Source organism: Martes martes (genome assembly GCF_963455335.1).
Source record: "Martes martes genome assembly, chromosome: 9".
Classification (NCBI taxonomy): domain Eukaryota; kingdom Metazoa; phylum Chordata; class Mammalia; order Carnivora; family Mustelidae; genus Martes; species Martes martes.
The window spans coordinates 258,595-274,851 of record NC_137896.1 but is presented as its reverse complement, the minus strand read 5'-3'; the positions used below and the strand labels follow the sequence as shown (position 1 = coordinate 274,851).

Sequence of the window (16,257 nt, the reverse complement as noted above, 5' to 3'; positions counted from 1 at the left end):
ACAGGAGCTGGGGGTTGGGGGGCAGAGAGGTGCCCAGTAAGCACTGCCTCCCTGAGCAGGGGAGAGACACCCCCTAGCCCCCAGATCTACTGTCGGCACCAGGAAACCCTTAGCACCAAAATGTCAGATTGTTGTGTTTTTGTATAAAAAACAGAATAAAAAAAAGGTTGTTACTTGTCACAGCAACAAGACTGGCATCCACTACACCCAGGAGACACACGCACACGGGCAAATATCAAAATTCACATCGTCCAGGATCGGCCAGACCGAGCCCTCAGCCCACCCCCACCCCCCAGTGGGAAACAGCCTCTGTCTAAACCCAGTGGCTCTGAGTACCCTCCTCCTCCCTACAATGCCAAAGTTGGAAGGTGGGGCCCAGGGAGGAAACCAGAGGCAGTGTGGCCACCAACTCTGGGTGCCCTGAACTCCAGCCTGAACCCTGGTTAACCTGCAGACCTCGCCATCCCCTTTGGGGCCCAACACAGAGCTGCAGAGCTGCCACCAACACAACGTGACCTTGGCCGAGCTCCTTCCCTGGCCTTCAGCTCTCGTATCAAAAGACCACACAACCAGAAACAAAAGGGCAGGTAGAAAATGGGGAAAGGGACTCCCACGTGAGCCTAGCCGCAAGCCAACCCAGACCAGCAGACAGAAGGCTGATTCCCACAGGGATTACTCCTCAAAGCCAGGCCCCACTTCCACACCCCACATGCCTGTGGGCCCCAGGCTGACCTCAGAGCTTAGACTGGCCCATCCCTAACCCACTGGACTGCCCCAACCTAGACCGGTGGTGTTAGCGAAGCTGGAGATCGGAGGCAAAGCTGTGCTCCACGTGGCCCCTCACCCGCTGCTCCTGCAGCCCTGCTGCTCAGACCAGAACCTTCCCCTCGCCCCAGGCAGGGAGCACCCATGAAGCCGGGATGGCAGAGAGTCCCCTCCATTAAGAGGACCACCTCCACCCACCAAGACAGACAGGGGCCAGCAGCGCCGGGGCCTGAGCACAGCAAAGGGCTGCAGGGGAAGGGGAGCCGGAGAGGTAGAGAACAGAAGCAGAGGGACCGGAGGCGGAAGGACATGGGAGGCCACGCTGGGGCAAGCTGTCAGGTCAGCACGGTAGCAGTCAGACTCAGGGTCTGTCCTGGGAGGTAGCTGGGGGTGCTAGGGTCCAGTGTCGGGTAGAGAGGTGAGACCGCTCAGGTGCCCTCATCAGCCCAGAACCATGGGTCTCTGGCGACCCCCAAGCCCTGGGCCTGAGAAAGCAGACGGGCACAGAGCTCCCGTGGTGAAGGCCGTCTGCCTGCCCCGCGCTGCCCCGCGGCCCTGGGCCTGAGCTGCGGACCCTCCTCCTGCCCCTCCAGGGCCCCCAGCTCCGCCAGGCCCACGAACGTCCCTCCACGCTCTTCCACTTCTGCTGCTGCCACGGGCCATCCCCCGAGGGACCCCACCCATGTGTGCCCTACGCAGCCTGCACAGGGAAAGGGCCACCTTCAGGAAGGAGAGAGGGACTGGCTGCCTCCGCTGGACAGATGAATAGGCAGGGGTGGGGGATGGAGAACTGGAGAGCGGGAGGTGCTGGAGCTGGCTACCCCCACCCTCAACAGAGTGGACTTGGCGTCCAGTGTGGGGACCAGGCCCCACCCACCTGCCAGCCACCACGCTCACTTCTCAGAAGCCTTGCTGGCTCCCACCTTCCGGCCAGTGGAGCCCCGGGCCCCCTTGTCTCTGCCTCCTGGGGGCCAGTCATCCCGACGGGGGGGGATCTTGGGTGCGGGCTCCTCAGGGGTCCGCTCCTTGGGCTTTCGGCCTCGCTTCTTCCCGCCCACCAGACTCTTCTCCTCTTTCTTGGGCGCCAGGGGGTCCTGGTTCCTGTGTTTGGGAAGCGGGTCTGCCGAAGCACGAAACCAGTTCTGGAAAGAGAAACAGCTCGAATGCAGACCCTGCGACAGGAGGGTGCCGAGCCCTGGGGCAGGGCAGGCCGCGGTGCTAGGGTGGCTGGGCGGCACAGCTCCCGCCCAAAGGAGCACCCAAGCTTCTCTGTTCCTCCAGGGAAGCCGGGAGCCCCTCTCAACCCGGCTGCCACCGCCGCCCTCTCCCAGCCTGGCCCAGGCCCTGCAGGCGCAGCAGGGCTTTGGCCCGTCCCACCTCCGCGTGGGTCTTGAGGATGTGGTACTTGACGCCACTCTCAGAGCTGAACTCCTTCGGACACAGCAGACAGCAATACTTCCCCACCAGGTGGTCTCCCTGCAAGGCAAGGGCAGGCCGGACCCCCGAGATTGGACCCCGCCCCCAACCCCTGAAGACCAGAAGCTCCAGATGGCTTCAGGGACCCTGGCGTTGCCCCCACTAAGGGAAGGGAAGGGAAGTAGAGAGTAGAGTATGGGAAGAGGCAGGTGCCCCAGGAAGGGTTGCAGCCCTTGCCCCAAGCCCGGGTCAAGGTGCCCATTACAGCCCCACAGACATGGAGCCCCTGTGGGCAGAACTGGGAGTGGACTGACTCACAGACAGGGCCGGAGAACCCTGGGCCGGGTTGGCCATCAGGCACTGGCCAGTCCCTGGGCTCCCGGAGGAGGTGGAGGAGGAGGCTGCCCCGTGGGGGCAGGGTTACACTCACAAGGTGTGGGGACCTCTAGGGGTTGGATGGGAGTGCCAGGCACCACCTCACCCTGAGAGGGACCCGCAAACTGACCTTGCTGCAGCTGGCGAGATGGGCCTTAAGACCGGACACACTGGAGTAGATGGCTTCGCAGCACTGGGGACAGGAGGCGACCATGGGAGAGGGCCTCTCAGCAGATGCCCCCACACAAGCACACACGCACCCCTTGCCCAGGGGACACGGGGCTCCTCTGGGGAAGCACGGGCCTTGACCCCAGGAATCTGCGGGTATGGGCAGGCGGGACCTCTCCACCTAAGGACCCTGCAGGGGCCCAGGGACCACAGGTAAACCACCTTGGAAGGCCCCTACCCAGGGCCACACCTGGGCTCTTTGTCCTTGAATCCCAGTGTTCCCACCCCACCAGCCTGCCCCAACTCACGTTATTGGGGCAGTTGACATGGCCTTTCTCTTTGACTTCATTCTTCCATGCCTCTAGCAACTGGGGGTTGAGTGTGGGGAGGCCGGGCCGAGTGTAGTTGAGCTGTAAACACAGGTGTGCGCCATGGTGAGCCCTGCACGCCTGGGACGGGGGTTCCCGAGTGCCAGCCCAGAGCTGGCCCAGATACCCAAGCTGTTCTGAGGAGCTCAACTGCGCCCTCCACAAATGGGAGACTTCAACCTGGGTAGATGGACGATGCCCCAGATCACGGGCAGGGCTGTCACAGGGGACCAGGAGCTCCATCACATCCGGCTCAGAGATGGGGGCTGGGGGCCTGGCGGCCGCTCACCCGGGCAGTCTCAGGTACCAGATCGTCCTTCACCCGCCGCTTGGTCCAGTCCCGAGCCAGTTCGTCCTCCGCGATCTCCTGCAGGTGGAACACGGCCACCTGGGCGGACGTGCGGCGGACGCGGCCGCTGGGGGTCCGCTCCACCCCCAGCAGGTCCTCCGTCTCAGGGGGCTTGTCCTCAGGCTCCTCAGGCGGCTGCAGCACAGGGAGGCTGGGGTGAGCCACGGGGCCTGTGGGCCACGCGTGGCAAACACAGAGGCCCTGTGGTCCCAGGCTCGCAAGCTTCCGTGCACCCCGCCCCCTGCAAGGGAGGAGCCGGCCAGGGGCTGCTCACCGGGGCCGTGTGCTCTGAGCGCATGTGGTAGTCGTGTCCAGCCTTGGAGCGGTAGGTCTTTCCGCAGTGGGCGCAGGGGAAGGAGGGGCTGTCCACCTCACAGGGCGGCTTCCCGCAGCGTCTCTGGTGGTACTGGTAGCCCATGAGGCTGGAGAAGGCAGCCCCGCAGCCCTGGGGTCGGGTGAGGGTAAGCGGCCGGATAGAGAGGCTGGGCCTCGTCCCACACATGCGCCCCACCCCCGCCGTCCCACTGACCTCCTGGGGGCAGCGCAGCCTCCCCATCTGCTTCAGCACCTTGCGCAACCGCTCGCGCTCCTCCTGCTCGCTCCCCTCCGAGGCCTCGGCGTCCGAGGGCTGGGGGGCAGGCCCAGCCTTAATATCCCCCCCCCCCAGGGCCCCAGTCCCTGCCCGGGGGTCAGGGCCACTGATGCCCACGGTCAGGCACGGGGACCACTGAGCTCTGTGGCCTTATGGCCATGAGTGGCCAACAGGCAAGGTCAGGGGGGGGCGGTGTGGGCTGGGACGGACACGGAGGCCGGTGATCGGTGGGCTCGGGCATACCTTGGCGCTGTGCTCCGCCATGGTGTGGTAGTTGAGGCCGGCCTTCGACTTGAACTGTTTCCGGCAGTGTTGACACTTGAGAGCGTCCTGCAGCTGCAGACACATCCCTGCCGTGAGACACGCACTCTGAGCGCCCCCCACCTGGGGCCCCGGCGTGGCCTTACCTTCTGACACACTTCCATGTGCTTCTTGAGCCCCACGAGGGTCTTCCGGGTGACCACGTTGCAGGTTGGGCAGACGGCCTCCCCCCGTTCGTGGATGGCCCGCTGCCACTGCTCCTCAGGGCCACCTGTGGGGGAGGGCCAGGGCCTCAGGGACTGGTGGGGGCTCCCGGACGCCCTGGATGCCAAGCACAGGACCCACGGTCCACGCTCAGCCCCCAGTCCCTGTGGTCCAGGATCTGCCCCAGAGTCGAGATCTGTCCTGGGCCCAGCCTCCCGGCAGCCCCCCCACCTGGAGCTGCGTGGGCCACGGGGGCCGGCACATCCTTGCTGACAGTGCTAGCGGGAGCCAGCACCTTCTTCCGCACGTCCTCGGGGCCCGGCCCCTCCTGCTTCTTGGCACGGTGCATGCGGGATTTGTCCTCTGCCTTGGCTAGGCCTGCGTGTGCACACACAGGAGAGGGCAGCTGTGAGCCACGGGAGCGGTCACACTTGTGTGTGCACCCAGGCCCAGACACCCAACTGGCCAGGGCCCTACCTTTGAGTCCGAAGGTCCCTGAGATGGACGGCTGCTCCCCTGTAAACTTCTTGGGCGTTTTCTGTTTCCTTCCTGACTCGGGGGAGAGAAGACAGGGGCCAAGGTTCTGGTCAAATAACCATCGGGAGGCCTGGGCCAGTCGATGGCCGCCCTACCCAGCCACTGCCCCCCGGCTCTCCTCTTACTGTGCTTTGTGCGTTCCGCTCCCTCTTCAGGTGGGGACATGGGGCCCGAGGCCCTCGGGGCTTCCTTGCTCCCCAAGAGCCTGCTGCCCAGAGAGAGGGGGCTGCCGCTGGGATCTGCGCTCAGCTGGAAGGCTGAGCTGTGGCCAGTGGTAGAGGGGCCGTACTCCCCGTTCTCCGGTCTTGCCTGCTTCGGCAGAATGGGGCACGCGTCCGGGCTGTCCGCTGCCCTGCGGGGAGCAGGCTGGTGAGGGGCAGAAGGGCCCCCTTTGGGCCCTCGTGCCACCTCCAACCCAGAAGGAGAGCCCGTACCTTTTCTTACCGCTACTCCTCCCTGTGGCTCGAGCTTTGTTCTCAGACTTGGTGAGCAGCACCATTTTGCAAGGTGGTGTGTGTCTGCTGATGGCAATGGGCCTGCTGACCGTCACTGGCTTACTGACCACAATGGGCCTGCTGACCGTCACTGGCTTCGTGACTGGCACAGGTTTTGTAACTGTCACAAGCTTTGTCATCGGCACCGGTTTGTTGATGGTCACTGGTTTGGTCACCGGCACTGATTTGGTGACTGGCACTGGCTTGTTGAGAGTCACTGGCTTGGTGACCGGCACAGGTTTGGTGACCGGCACAGACTTGGTGACTGGTATGGGTTTGGTGACCGGCACAGGCCTGCTGACCGTGACAGCCTTGGTGACCGGCACAGGCCTGCTGACCGTCACTGGCTTGGTGACCGGCACAGGCCTACTGACCGTCACTGGCTTGCTGATGCCGATGGGTTTGCTGACACCCACCGGTTTGCCAATAGTGACAGGTTTGCTCACTCCAATTGGCTTGCTGACCCCAACGGGCCGGCTGATGGTGACTGGCCGACTCACTGGCCCGGGCTTGGGGGCAGGCAGGGGTCGGTCCGTGTGGTTCCAAATGCGGTGCTTCTCCAGCTGGGTCTTGGAGGTGAAGGCAGCCTCACAGAAGGGGCAGGGAAAGGTCAGCCTTTCTGGGATGGCGCCCTAAGGGAAAAGGGCAGGCATTGGGGGGGGCAGCCTGAGGCCACTGCCCACACACACCCTACGCAGGCAGGGTGGGTCCCAGGCCTCTTCCTCCTCCCTGCCCCATGGCCCCTTACCCCTTGGCACCGCTGGTAGTGGTACTTGAGCCCATAGATGCTGGGGAATTCCAGCCAGCAGCCTGAGTTTGGACACTTCACCCTCGAGTGTGCCTTGAATTCGTCTTTCCACTGGTTCATCAGGGAGAGCTGGGCACGGAAGAGGCGAGTCTGCTGACTCCTCAGCCAGCTGGGCCTCTGCCAAGCCAAGCCCCAGACCCAGCACCTTCCCCAGGCCTACAGGGCAGACAGGTGGCAGGAGCCCCTCCAGCTCAGGACCGCAGCGAGATTCAGGCCACTCCGAGCAGCTACGGTTTACTAGACCAGCTCTCAAAGCCCCATGGACGTGGTCCACTAGGTCCCAGGCCACACCACGAAGCCTTAAAGCGTGGAGCAACCCTCTGCTACGGGGGGAGGGCTTGGGGCTGGGTGCAGGGCAAGCTGTGTGAGGCAGATCCCAGCACGAGTCCCGCCCCGGCCTTCGAGGAGCTCACAGGAATGTCTCGCAGGGCCTGGTTCTCAGCTTTCGGACGCCCCTTCTTCTTCCCTTCGGTCCTGTCACTGGCTGGACTTCCCGGGTCAAAGCACAGTGGGGCCTGGCTGGACACTGTCTGCCCACCCCGGGCCACCGGCATCCCTGCAACACATGATGTGCCGAGACCTGGAAGCCGTGCTTCCCACAGCCTTGCCTGCCACCCAGGGGGCTGGTCAGGCCTGGAGTAAGCCCTGCTTCTCCCGTCGTGAAGCATGGGGAGTGGGAGATTGTGGTCAACCTAGGACAAGAGTCTAGGGCCCCAGGCTGCCCCCACCCTGGGAAGGCCCTCAAGAGCCCAGGCAGCCCAGCTGAGTACCCAGGAGCTGGACCACTGGGGAGCTGGGAGCCAGTGAGGGATCCCACACCCAGGACTGGCTGCCTGTGACTGCCGGGACTTGACCTTGGCCTGACCCCTCTTACCCAACTTTGGTGGGTCGTGTAGCACAGGAAGTCGGACCTCATTTCGGCCTCCATCCTTCCCAGGTCCACTTTTGGTGGACCCTGGGAGCCGGCGGCCTCCTCCAACGCAGAAGGGATCAGTCATCTCTGCACAGCAAGTGGACAGACCTGTGAGGCCTACCAGGCCCGGGTCAGGACTTGAAATGGGCTGGCCCTGAGCCCCGCCCCCAGACAGGCCCCTCTCTGGCTCAGGAGAGCAGTGCCTGCCTGCCTGTGTATTTGGCCACATAGGAAAGTAGATGATGGAGGCTTCTGGTTTGGGGGAGGGACTGCCCGGATGAGGTCCCCCCATATTATCCAGGAGACACAATCATCCTGGAAGCATCTAACCCTGACCCTCAACAGCTCTCACAGACTTCTCTTGTCCCCAGACACACAGTCCCAGAGAGTGCCAAGGATCACACCTGCTGCTGGGCTAAGGGTGGCCCCTACAGAAGTGGAATGTTCAGGAGGAAAGAGGTGAAGAGCATCCCTCCCAAGGGCCAATTATGACACCAGTATGGCTTCGAGCTCACATGCTGTGCTGGCCTAGGACCCTGGGACACCTTCCCCCACAGCCTCACCCAGACCGGAGGCAATGCCTCCCCACCTGGGGGGGCACCCCCGGATCCTTCTCTCCAGGACACAGATGGAAAATGGCCAAGATGGGCACTGAGGACCCCTAGCCTACTCCCTAAATTAGCGTGTTCCCAAGGGGCGTGCGGGGCAGATCAATGACCGAGCACCCTATAAGCACTCGGGTCCAGTCCCCATGCCAGCCAAACCACCCTGTCGTCCCTCTTCCCAACCTTGTCTCCAACAGGAATCCCTCAGCCAACCCTCTACCTGGCTGACCTCCTCCCCACCTCCCCACTTAAAAGCCTCTCTGGCCCCCACCTACAGGCCCACCGGTACCACTCCTCCAGAGACCTTTGGCCACAGCGAACACCCCACTGCCCAAGGCTGGGCCTCCATAGGCCCGTTTTGCTGGGGGACCCCCATACCCTGAGAGCTGGGGGGAGGGACTCTGAGCTTAGGTCCTACTAGATCCTCCCACAGGGACACCCAAAGCCACAGGAAGGGGGTTGGGGACAGTTGCGTGGACAGGGGGCCCCTCCTCTGGCAGTTCCCAACTAACTTAGACCAGAGGAGATGGGGAAGAGCTGCAACGCCTCGAGGGGGTCCAAAGGCTGAGGTCAAGGTAAGGGCAGTCACTGCCGGCCACCTCCTAAGCCTGGCAGGAGGTACGGGTCTCCCCAGCCCTAAGCAAAGTTCTCTGAAGTCCTCACACGGAGACTTCTAAGGGACACCTGCCAGCCTCCGATCACCCCAGCCCCTGATGACTCCAGCAGCCTGGGGTGTGGGCGCCTGCCAAGAACCCACTTTCCAGTTTCCAGCTTGGGTGGAGAATTCAGAGTTGGGGGGCTGGGGCCAGGGCTGCCCCAGGAGACAGACACCCTCTTTCTACCCAGGACCTGTCACTTGAACAACAGGAGGAAAAGGGATTCCCCCCTGTCTCAGGGCCCGGCAGGGTCGCCGAGGTGGGACCCTCGCAGGGGGGAGGGGGCGCCACAAGCAACGCCGGCGGCAGGACCGCGGCCCAGGCTGGGCGCACGGATGAGGCTGGCCAGGGAACGCACACCTGGAGGCCGGCCCTGCCACCCACCTGTCACCTGCGGCCCGGGTGCGGGGCTCCGGCCTGGCCCCGAAAGGGCCCGATCGCGGGCGCGGGGGGGGGGGGACGGAAGGGGGGGCGAAGGCAGTGAACCAAAATGGCGACTTTTTCTGGAGAAGGAGGAGGCAGGAGCGCGGCGCCGGCGCGGGGCGCGGCGCTGGGCGTGGGGGGGTGGGGTGGGGCGGGGGTGTCCGGGCGAGGCGGGTGGGGGGGGGGGTGGGCGGCGGGCGGGGGCTCCGGGCCCGGCCCCCCCCCCCACCGACCTGTGCGCGGGGTCAGGGTCGGGAAGGCGGCCGAGCGAGGGCTGCCCCGGGGTCCGGCCCGGGGCGCGGCCGGGGGCTTACCTGCGGCGCCCAGCGGGACGGCGGCCGGGGCGGGGGCCGGGGCCGGGCGCTGGGCGCGGGGCGCGGGGTCCGGGCGGCGCAGGCTGCGCGCCGCGCTGCGCACATGCGCGCTCCCGCCCCTCCCACCTTTGACAGTTTTACTGTGGGGGGGAGGGGGCGAACTCTCGCGGTATTCCTGCGGCCGCTCCGCGACGGGGAGGAACGGCTGGGAGGGAGGGGGCCGGTCGGCCCGACCCCTCCCCCGGCCGCCGGCCGCCGGCCCCCGGCCCCCGGCTCGGTGGCCGCGGTCGGCTGGGGCTCCAGTGCGAAGTGGCCGGTTATGCCGCCCCGTAGGGCAGGGGGCGTTTTTCAGGCAGTGGGGTAAACTGAGGCACTCTAGGGGTGTTGGGAACTGCCCAAAGCCCAGCGTACCCGGGCTGAAGCGAGCAGATGCCTCTAGGTGCTCTGGGAAGCTGCAGCCGTGGACACCACCGTCCTCTGGGAGCCGAACCCCTGGCCCTTGGGAGCCCTGTGGCTGCAGAGCAGGATCTGGGGGTCTTCCAAGGAGCACCGTGACCACCTCTGTCTGTGGCCACAGTCAGGGCACCGCCCGGTTCCTAGCAGTGCTAGGCAGTTTGAGACCATGGACCCTATTGGGGCTACTGACCATTGGACCAGCCTCTGTCTGCTTCGGGTGGGGGTGAGCCTAGACCAGTTGCGCTTTGCTTCGCAGGGCCCCAGAACCCAGGCCTGGGAGGGCACCCCCGTATCAGGTCTGGGGGAAATGGGGCCCCAACCCTACCAGGAGTTGGGGAAAAATGGAGAAGGGGCAGAGGTACTCGGTGGGACATGGCTGCACTGCCTTCTCCAAGTGTCTCCCACCCCTATTCCCATCCCCACTTCACCCGTTTGCCCTGGAACAGGTTGGGTGCATTGCTAGGGGGCAGAGCACAAAAGGTCAGGTTAGGGTCTGCCTCTCCTCACAGGACTCTTGAGACCTGCTTCTCTAGTGGCCGGCACAAAGTGCTCCCAGAGAGAAGGGTGGGGGCCCTCCGTGGAGGATTCAGGAGGTTGGACCTTCCCTGGAAAATCAGAGCCAGAGAAAGGCCCGTGTGACCCCAGGAGGAAGAGGGAGGCCCGTCCTTCCCTTACGGAGCGGGAGCGCGCCCACACTGGGGGCAGGACATGCAGGATTTGGGGAGGGGTCAGTCAGCGAATGAGATGCAGACAGCTTTCTTGTCACCTTTCCTGTGTAAGTCTGCAAGTCCACGTGTGTAACCATGCCCATTAGTAGGTGTGTCTGAGTGACCACATGTGCTGGGCTGTGTCCTGTGTGGACATCTGATGTCTGGGTATGTCTGTGTGTCCTGTACTAGGGGAGAAGGATGCCTGTTTGTATGTTAGTATCTGGATGACCAGATGCAAGACGTGTGCGGGTGGAGGGACTCCTGTGTCTCAGCAGATGGGTGTCTAGGCTACAGCGTGTCTGGATGTCAGGGCATTGTGTGCTCTGTCCCCTGTGTGTTTTGTACGTTAGGGGATCACTGCATCAGGGCGTACTGTGGGTCTGGAGACCAGCGTCCCTGTGTTTCTGTGTCCAGACTCCAGGGGTCAGTTTATGCCTCTCTATTACCATGTGTCTGGTTGCTGTGTGGGTACCTGTATTGGGGGCGTTGTGACCTGTTTCTTATGTCAGAGCGTTACCCTGTGCAGGGCGCTTAAGGGGGACCCTGGAAGGTTGCCATGTCAAATCCCTGGAACCCATGAATACGACCTTATTTGGAAAAAAAGGTCTTTGCAGATCTGCTGAAGTGAAGGGTCTTGAGAAGGGAAGACCATCCTGGATCGTCCAGGTGGGCCTTAAATCCCGTGACAAGTTTCCCCGTGGGAGGGAGATTTGACATAGACAGAAGGGGACGTGAGCACAGAGGCTGGGCCGGAGTGACACGCCAGAGCCCGGGAATCCCTGGGGCAGCCACCAGAAGCCGGGAGAGGTGGGGAAGGCTCTGGCCTGTGCTCCAGGAGGCGGTGTGGCCCTGCTGGGTTTCAGACCGGGGGCCTGCATGGCCGGAACAGAATCCGCTTCCGCTGTGAGAAGCTTCCCGGTTGTGGTCCTTTGTTCTGGCGGCCCCCGGAAAGCAACAAGCAACGCACCTGTGTCCGTGCGTCTGGGTGCAGTCCGCAGGGCTGAGCCCAGGGCTCCAGCCTCTGCCTCTCCTCCCCACCTGGTCCTGAGGTAAACAGGTGCCTGTCAAGATGCGACACCACTGCCCCCTAGTGGCCCTGCGGAGGGACCTGAACTGGGCACTGGGTACTTCCTGCCGGGATGCCAACCGGGGCCCCTCCCGCTCCCGTCCCAGGGCTCTTCCCGCTCTCAAACACCCAGTTGGCTGGAGCCGAACACACACTTGGGGCACTTGAGAACCGGGTTTATTTCTGGTCTTTTTGTCAGAATATAAAAAAGCGCAAAACAAAGATGACAAGACAAGAGCAAGGGGGCATGGGGGGCAAGACAGAGGAGGGAGAAGGTGGGGGCAGTGATAGGACAGACCCTCCGGAAAAGACAACGTTGTGACGGCACAGGGTGGGCTGGGACAATCAGGGTGGCCAGACAGGACATGGGGGCTTCCTGTATGGGCCTACAGGATGGAGGGCACCAGGCCAGTCGTCCAGATGCCACTCAGGACCGGCAACAACCAGCCTCCCGCCTGGAGGCCAGCTCAGGGCACGGAGAAGAGGCTGGAGGCCAGCTCAGGGCACGGAGAAGAGGCTGGAGGCTCAGCCTCGTGTGTCCCCGAGATTTTCAGAGTTCCTGAGGGCGGGGAAGGCAAAGCAGCCAGAGGGCGGGGGTCTATCAGGACCACCCTCCCTCTCCCTCTCCGGACAGCACCAGGCCCAAACCGTGGGCCCCCTGGCCTATGGAGTGGTGGCTCAGGCGCTGGCTGGGTCTCTGGTGGGTGGGTGTGGGGGATGCAGGCCTCAGGACTGTCTCTTCTGTGAATTCAGATTTTCCTGGGAAAGGAGCCGTGAGAATACACATGCCCCCAGATGTGGGAGGAGCGGGAGCCGGGTTCCCAAACCTAAGGCCGCAACCCAGCTGAGCCCAATCCTGGCTGTGGGGCCCTCGTGGTGGTGCTGAGTTAGGTCCCGGGCGCCTGAGCAGTCCCCAGACCTCTCTCACTTTGGTTCCTGGGAGTGGATGGGGGTGTGGTGAGGGTCTCAGAAATCACGAGGGGGCCTTCTTGGCAGCAGCTGCTGCTGCTCTCTGGATGGGGGGTGGGCACGCGCCAAAGGGAGCCTCCACAGGTTATCCCCCTTGTGCCGGCAATCCTCTAGGTGCTGGGTTAGGGTGTAGAACTAGACAAATGGGCAGACAGACAGACCTCTCGCCCTGGGGGAGGGCAGGATGCCCAAAGGAAGTGTGACTCAGCAGGCAATAGGGGCACAGGCATGGGTGTGGGGGAGGGGAATATAAATAATAGACTCCCTGGGAGGCTGGTGGGGTCACCAGACCCTGCTCTGGCTCCAGGTAGCTGCCCCACATGCTGCCAGCAGCACCAAGGGTGGATTTGGGCTCAGGTCCCCGGAGGAAGGACCACACCCAAGCAGCCCCCACCTGCCCACAGCCCAGAATGCACAACCAGAGATGGCAATCCTGGTCCCACCTGTCCACTGGGCTGGGCTCAGCCCCTGGCGCCTCTGGCGGGGTCCGAGAGGGGCTGTGGGCCAGCTCTGCATCGCCCTTGCCTCAGGCTCTGGTCACAGTGCTGGGGTCTGGGGTTCAAGCCTCAGGCAGTGGCTAGGACGTGTTTCCGAAGGAGGCTATGGGGTGGATGGGGGTGAGAAGGGGTGCAGATCGCTGGCACCTCCCCTTCTGCCCTGGGCACAGGACGGCTCTTGCTGGCGTCCTACAGCTGCTCCCCCCGCCCAGGTCGGCCCACCTAGCGCACAAGGGCCCCCCCCCCCCACTGACCTTGGCTGAGCAGCTGCAGGCTCCGCCCCTCCTCGCGCACCTGCAGACGCAGCAGCTGCTGCAGCACCTCTTGCCGCTGGGCCTCCTGCGCCAGCCCCATCCGCTGCAGCTTCTCCCCGTTCAACCGCAGCAGCGCCCGGCCTGAGAGCGAGCCAAGGTCAGCGTCCGAGGGGCAGAGAGAGAGAAAGGGGAGGAGGACGGAGAGAGGCAGAGACACAGAAAGAGACAGGGAAGGAGGCCGAGAGGCACCAGGAAGGCAGGCGGGACCAGGGCGGAGGGAAGCCAGGAGAACAGAGGAACACACTGGGGAGAAGCGACAGCCCTAGAAGGAGGGGTTGGCCCCGCAGGAAACAGAGGAGAGAGAGAACAAGGGCTGCCTCCCCCCCAGCCCTTAAGGGCACCTGTGATGGCGTGCTGGGAGAAGGCCTCCACATAGACGAGGTAGTTGTGGGGACAGTGCTTCTTGAGCCACTTGCACACGTCCTGCTGACTCCACAGGACCACAGGCCTTGTCAGGCCGCCCAGGGAGGGGCTTGTGTGGTACAGGCCGTAGTGGTCGGAGTACAGCCTGGCCTGTGGACGAGATGGGCAGCAGCTGCGGTGAGGGGGTGGGAAAGGCAGGGGCTGAAGTGGGCATGGTGGGTGGGTACCTGGGGGGCTTCCGTGCCCGGCTGCTGCAGGAGCTTGACTGGCCGGCCGCCGGCGGCCCTCTGGCTACGGGAATCATGCCACGTGAGGCTGCTGCCTGGTGTCCGAGGCAGGTGGCAGGGGATGCTCTCGGCGGACACTGTGTGTTCCAGGAGGGTTCGGCAGAAGCTCAAATGGGCAGCGGCTGCAGAGCATGGGTGCCTGATCAGAGTGGTTGGGGCAGGGCCAGACGATCACCTCTCTGCACACCAGCTCCCTGCTCAACACACCCTCCCAACAGAGGAGAGCCACCTTCCCAATAGAGGGTCCCAAGCCCCCAAAGGTGGAAAGGATATGTGCAAGAGCTGTCTTCAGTACCGCATGCAGTCCGAACACGACAAACTAGGAGCCTCTCCTCGTCTGAGTGCATCATCCGTACTGAGGAGTGGGCTGGATTCTGCTTCGATTAGAGAGCCAGTGTGCCCATCAGGAAGCATAAGACCCACAGCCTGGTGAGGGGCTATCCTGAGACAGGCCTCATGTCACCCTTGCTTTGGGCTGACACAGGCTGAACCAGATCAGGTTCAGGGAACCAGACCAGGCCCCTATGTCCCGGGAGACCTTGCTGCCTGCACATCACCACAGAAGGCACCCAGTGTCTGTGGCCACACCTGGCGTTTGAGACTCGGCTCCTGCCCTGCTGTGCTCATCTGCCAACTCATCTACCAGTTGACGAGAAACCTGAATGAACTCTGGGCAAGCCGGCAGCCAGGATTCCTGCTCTTCTACCTGCCACAGGGCCCTTGGCCCAGGACGGCTCCTGTGCATGGTGGGTGTCCAGTGGGCATGGGCTGCTCTGTGCAGGGGTGCAGGGCCCAGGCGCAGGCTCGGGGAGCCACAGTGACACCTTGCGCCCTCTCTTCCCACACACACTTCATGATACTCCTCAAGTTGTAGTTTTCCCATCATTCCTGCGCATGTTGCTCACACGGGTCACGGGAGGGCAGACACCTGAATGGTCACTTCCCAGCCCTTGCATAGGTCTCGGCAGGCCGGAGGTGTCCAGAAACATTGTGGATGGATGGGTGGTTGGAGAATGGCTCTGTGTGGCGTCCACAAGTCAGTAGAGCCTGGCAGAGGGTGGAAGACAAGCCCAGGCTTGCCTTCATCTCTACGGTATCTAGGTCCCAACTCAGCAGGCAGAAGCAGGTTCCTGGCCAGGGCCCTTGCCTCACTGGCTCTCAGCGGTACAGTGAAAGACAACCCCCCCCCCCATGGACACACCCCAAACCCCCAATTGACGGCAGGGTTTGGGGATGTGCCTGGGAGGTCTCAGTAATGGGGAAAACGCATTACCCCCCCAACCCCCTAAGATTCCTTGGACTTAGCACCGCGCTTCTTTCTAGCAACCTCAGGGAATTGAACGAGCGAGGGTGACTAAATTTGAGGTCCGGGGTCAAACAGTAGGTGTGGCTGGTGTGGTCGCTGCCCGGATGTAGCTTCTAAAATCGTAGGAAAAGACTTGTTCTAAGCTGGCATCTTTCAGGGCACAGGTTCCTGAGCCACCTGGCCTCACATCGCAGGGCCTCGCGGAGCCGGGCCGGGCCCGGCCAAGGCAGGAGCGTGAAGCTCTGGGCGAACCAGTGGGACGCCGCCGCGCGCTTCACCTGTCCGGGTCCAGCCGGGCCCCGCCCATTCCCTGCCGGGGCTCAGAGTAGGATCTCCCTCTTTCCGTCTGTCGGCCCGTCGTTCCGTCCCTCCCTCTTAGTCACAACGTCAGAATTCCAGTATAAGATGGGGCGGGGGCGCCCAAGCCCGGCTGTGGCCTCGACCCTCTCGCGGCCCCACTGCAAGAGCTAGGGAGGGAAGGCGCGCAAAGGAAAAGGGCCGCGGGATGGCGCCGGTTTAAGGAGAGGAGCCCCAGCCTGTAACCTCCTCCAGGCCAAGGATGTGCTGATCCCCAAGGCCTGAGGCCACCCCCCCAACCCAGCTCAAGACAAAGACGCCAGGGACCCCGTTCGGCCAGGACGCGCCCCCTGCTCCGCGCCAAGCCGCAGCTTGGAGTCCGCCAGATCCCGCCCCCGCCCCTCTCGGTTCCCGAGCCCCCAGCCCGCGATATCCCCGCGCCCTGGTCCAGCCCTGCTCACCGTCCACATCCCGGCGCTCCCCGAAGCCGGCACGCACAGCCCCGGCGCGGCCTCGCGGGGGGCTCAGCTTGGTCCTCAGCTCCGTGAACATGGGGCCCAAGGATTCCGGGCCCGAGCACACGCCCCTCGCCGGGCGCAAGGCGGCCGGTGTGGCCGGCGGGGAACGCGCGCCGCTGCCCCGCCCCAGCCGGCCCCGCGCCCGAGCCGGTCCCCGCGCCCGGCGAGTCTGCGCGGCGAGGCACCTGCCCGTGAGCCCTGAGAGCCGGGCGCGCTCCGGGAGCTC

General features: G+C 64.0%; 2 protein-coding genes across 5 annotated transcripts; both read right to left on the bottom strand.

Moving 5' to 3' along the window:
* Window positions 1–1,517: 1,517 nt before the first annotated feature.
* ZNF512B (zinc finger protein 512B) lies at window positions 1,518–9,386 on the bottom strand. Its single transcript, XM_080813330.1, has 17 exons — window positions 9,249–9,386; window positions 7,212–7,337; window positions 6,751–6,893; window positions 6,278–6,406; window positions 5,470–6,161; window positions 5,161–5,387; window positions 4,976–5,047; window positions 4,730–4,876; window positions 4,441–4,565; window positions 4,277–4,369; window positions 3,971–4,069; window positions 3,716–3,886; window positions 3,382–3,576; window positions 3,033–3,134; window positions 2,687–2,749; window positions 2,143–2,241; window positions 1,518–1,907 (listed from the first exon to the last, which is right to left on the bottom strand). Exons 2-17 carry the CDS (start codon window positions 7,333–7,335, stop codon window positions 1,659–1,661), a joined length of 2,730 nt encoding a protein of 909 aa, XP_080669456.1. The 5' UTR covers window positions 7,336–7,337; window positions 9,249–9,386; the 3' UTR covers window positions 1,518–1,658.
* A 2,251-nt stretch (window positions 9,387–11,637) lies between these two features.
* Window positions 11,638–16,193, bottom strand: SAMD10 (sterile alpha motif domain containing 10). Of its 4 annotated transcripts, none has more exons than XM_080813165.1 (5): window positions 15,975–16,193; window positions 13,851–14,032; window positions 13,602–13,773; window positions 13,201–13,341; window positions 11,638–13,049 (listed from the first exon to the last, which is right to left on the bottom strand). In XM_080813165.1, the coding sequence occupies exons 1-5, from the start codon at window positions 16,063–16,065 to the stop codon at window positions 13,027–13,029; spliced, it is 609 nt and encodes a 202-aa protein (XP_080669291.1). In that variant the 5' UTR covers window positions 16,066–16,193; the 3' UTR covers window positions 11,638–13,026. The 4 variants fall into 4 exon arrangements, with proteins under 4 accessions (XP_080669291.1, XP_080669290.1, XP_080669292.1 ...); XM_080813164.1 differs by having other exon boundaries at window positions 13,602–13,768; XM_080813166.1 differs by having other exon boundaries at window positions 11,642–13,049; window positions 13,241–13,341.
* Between the last annotated feature and the right edge of the window lie 64 nt (window positions 16,194–16,257).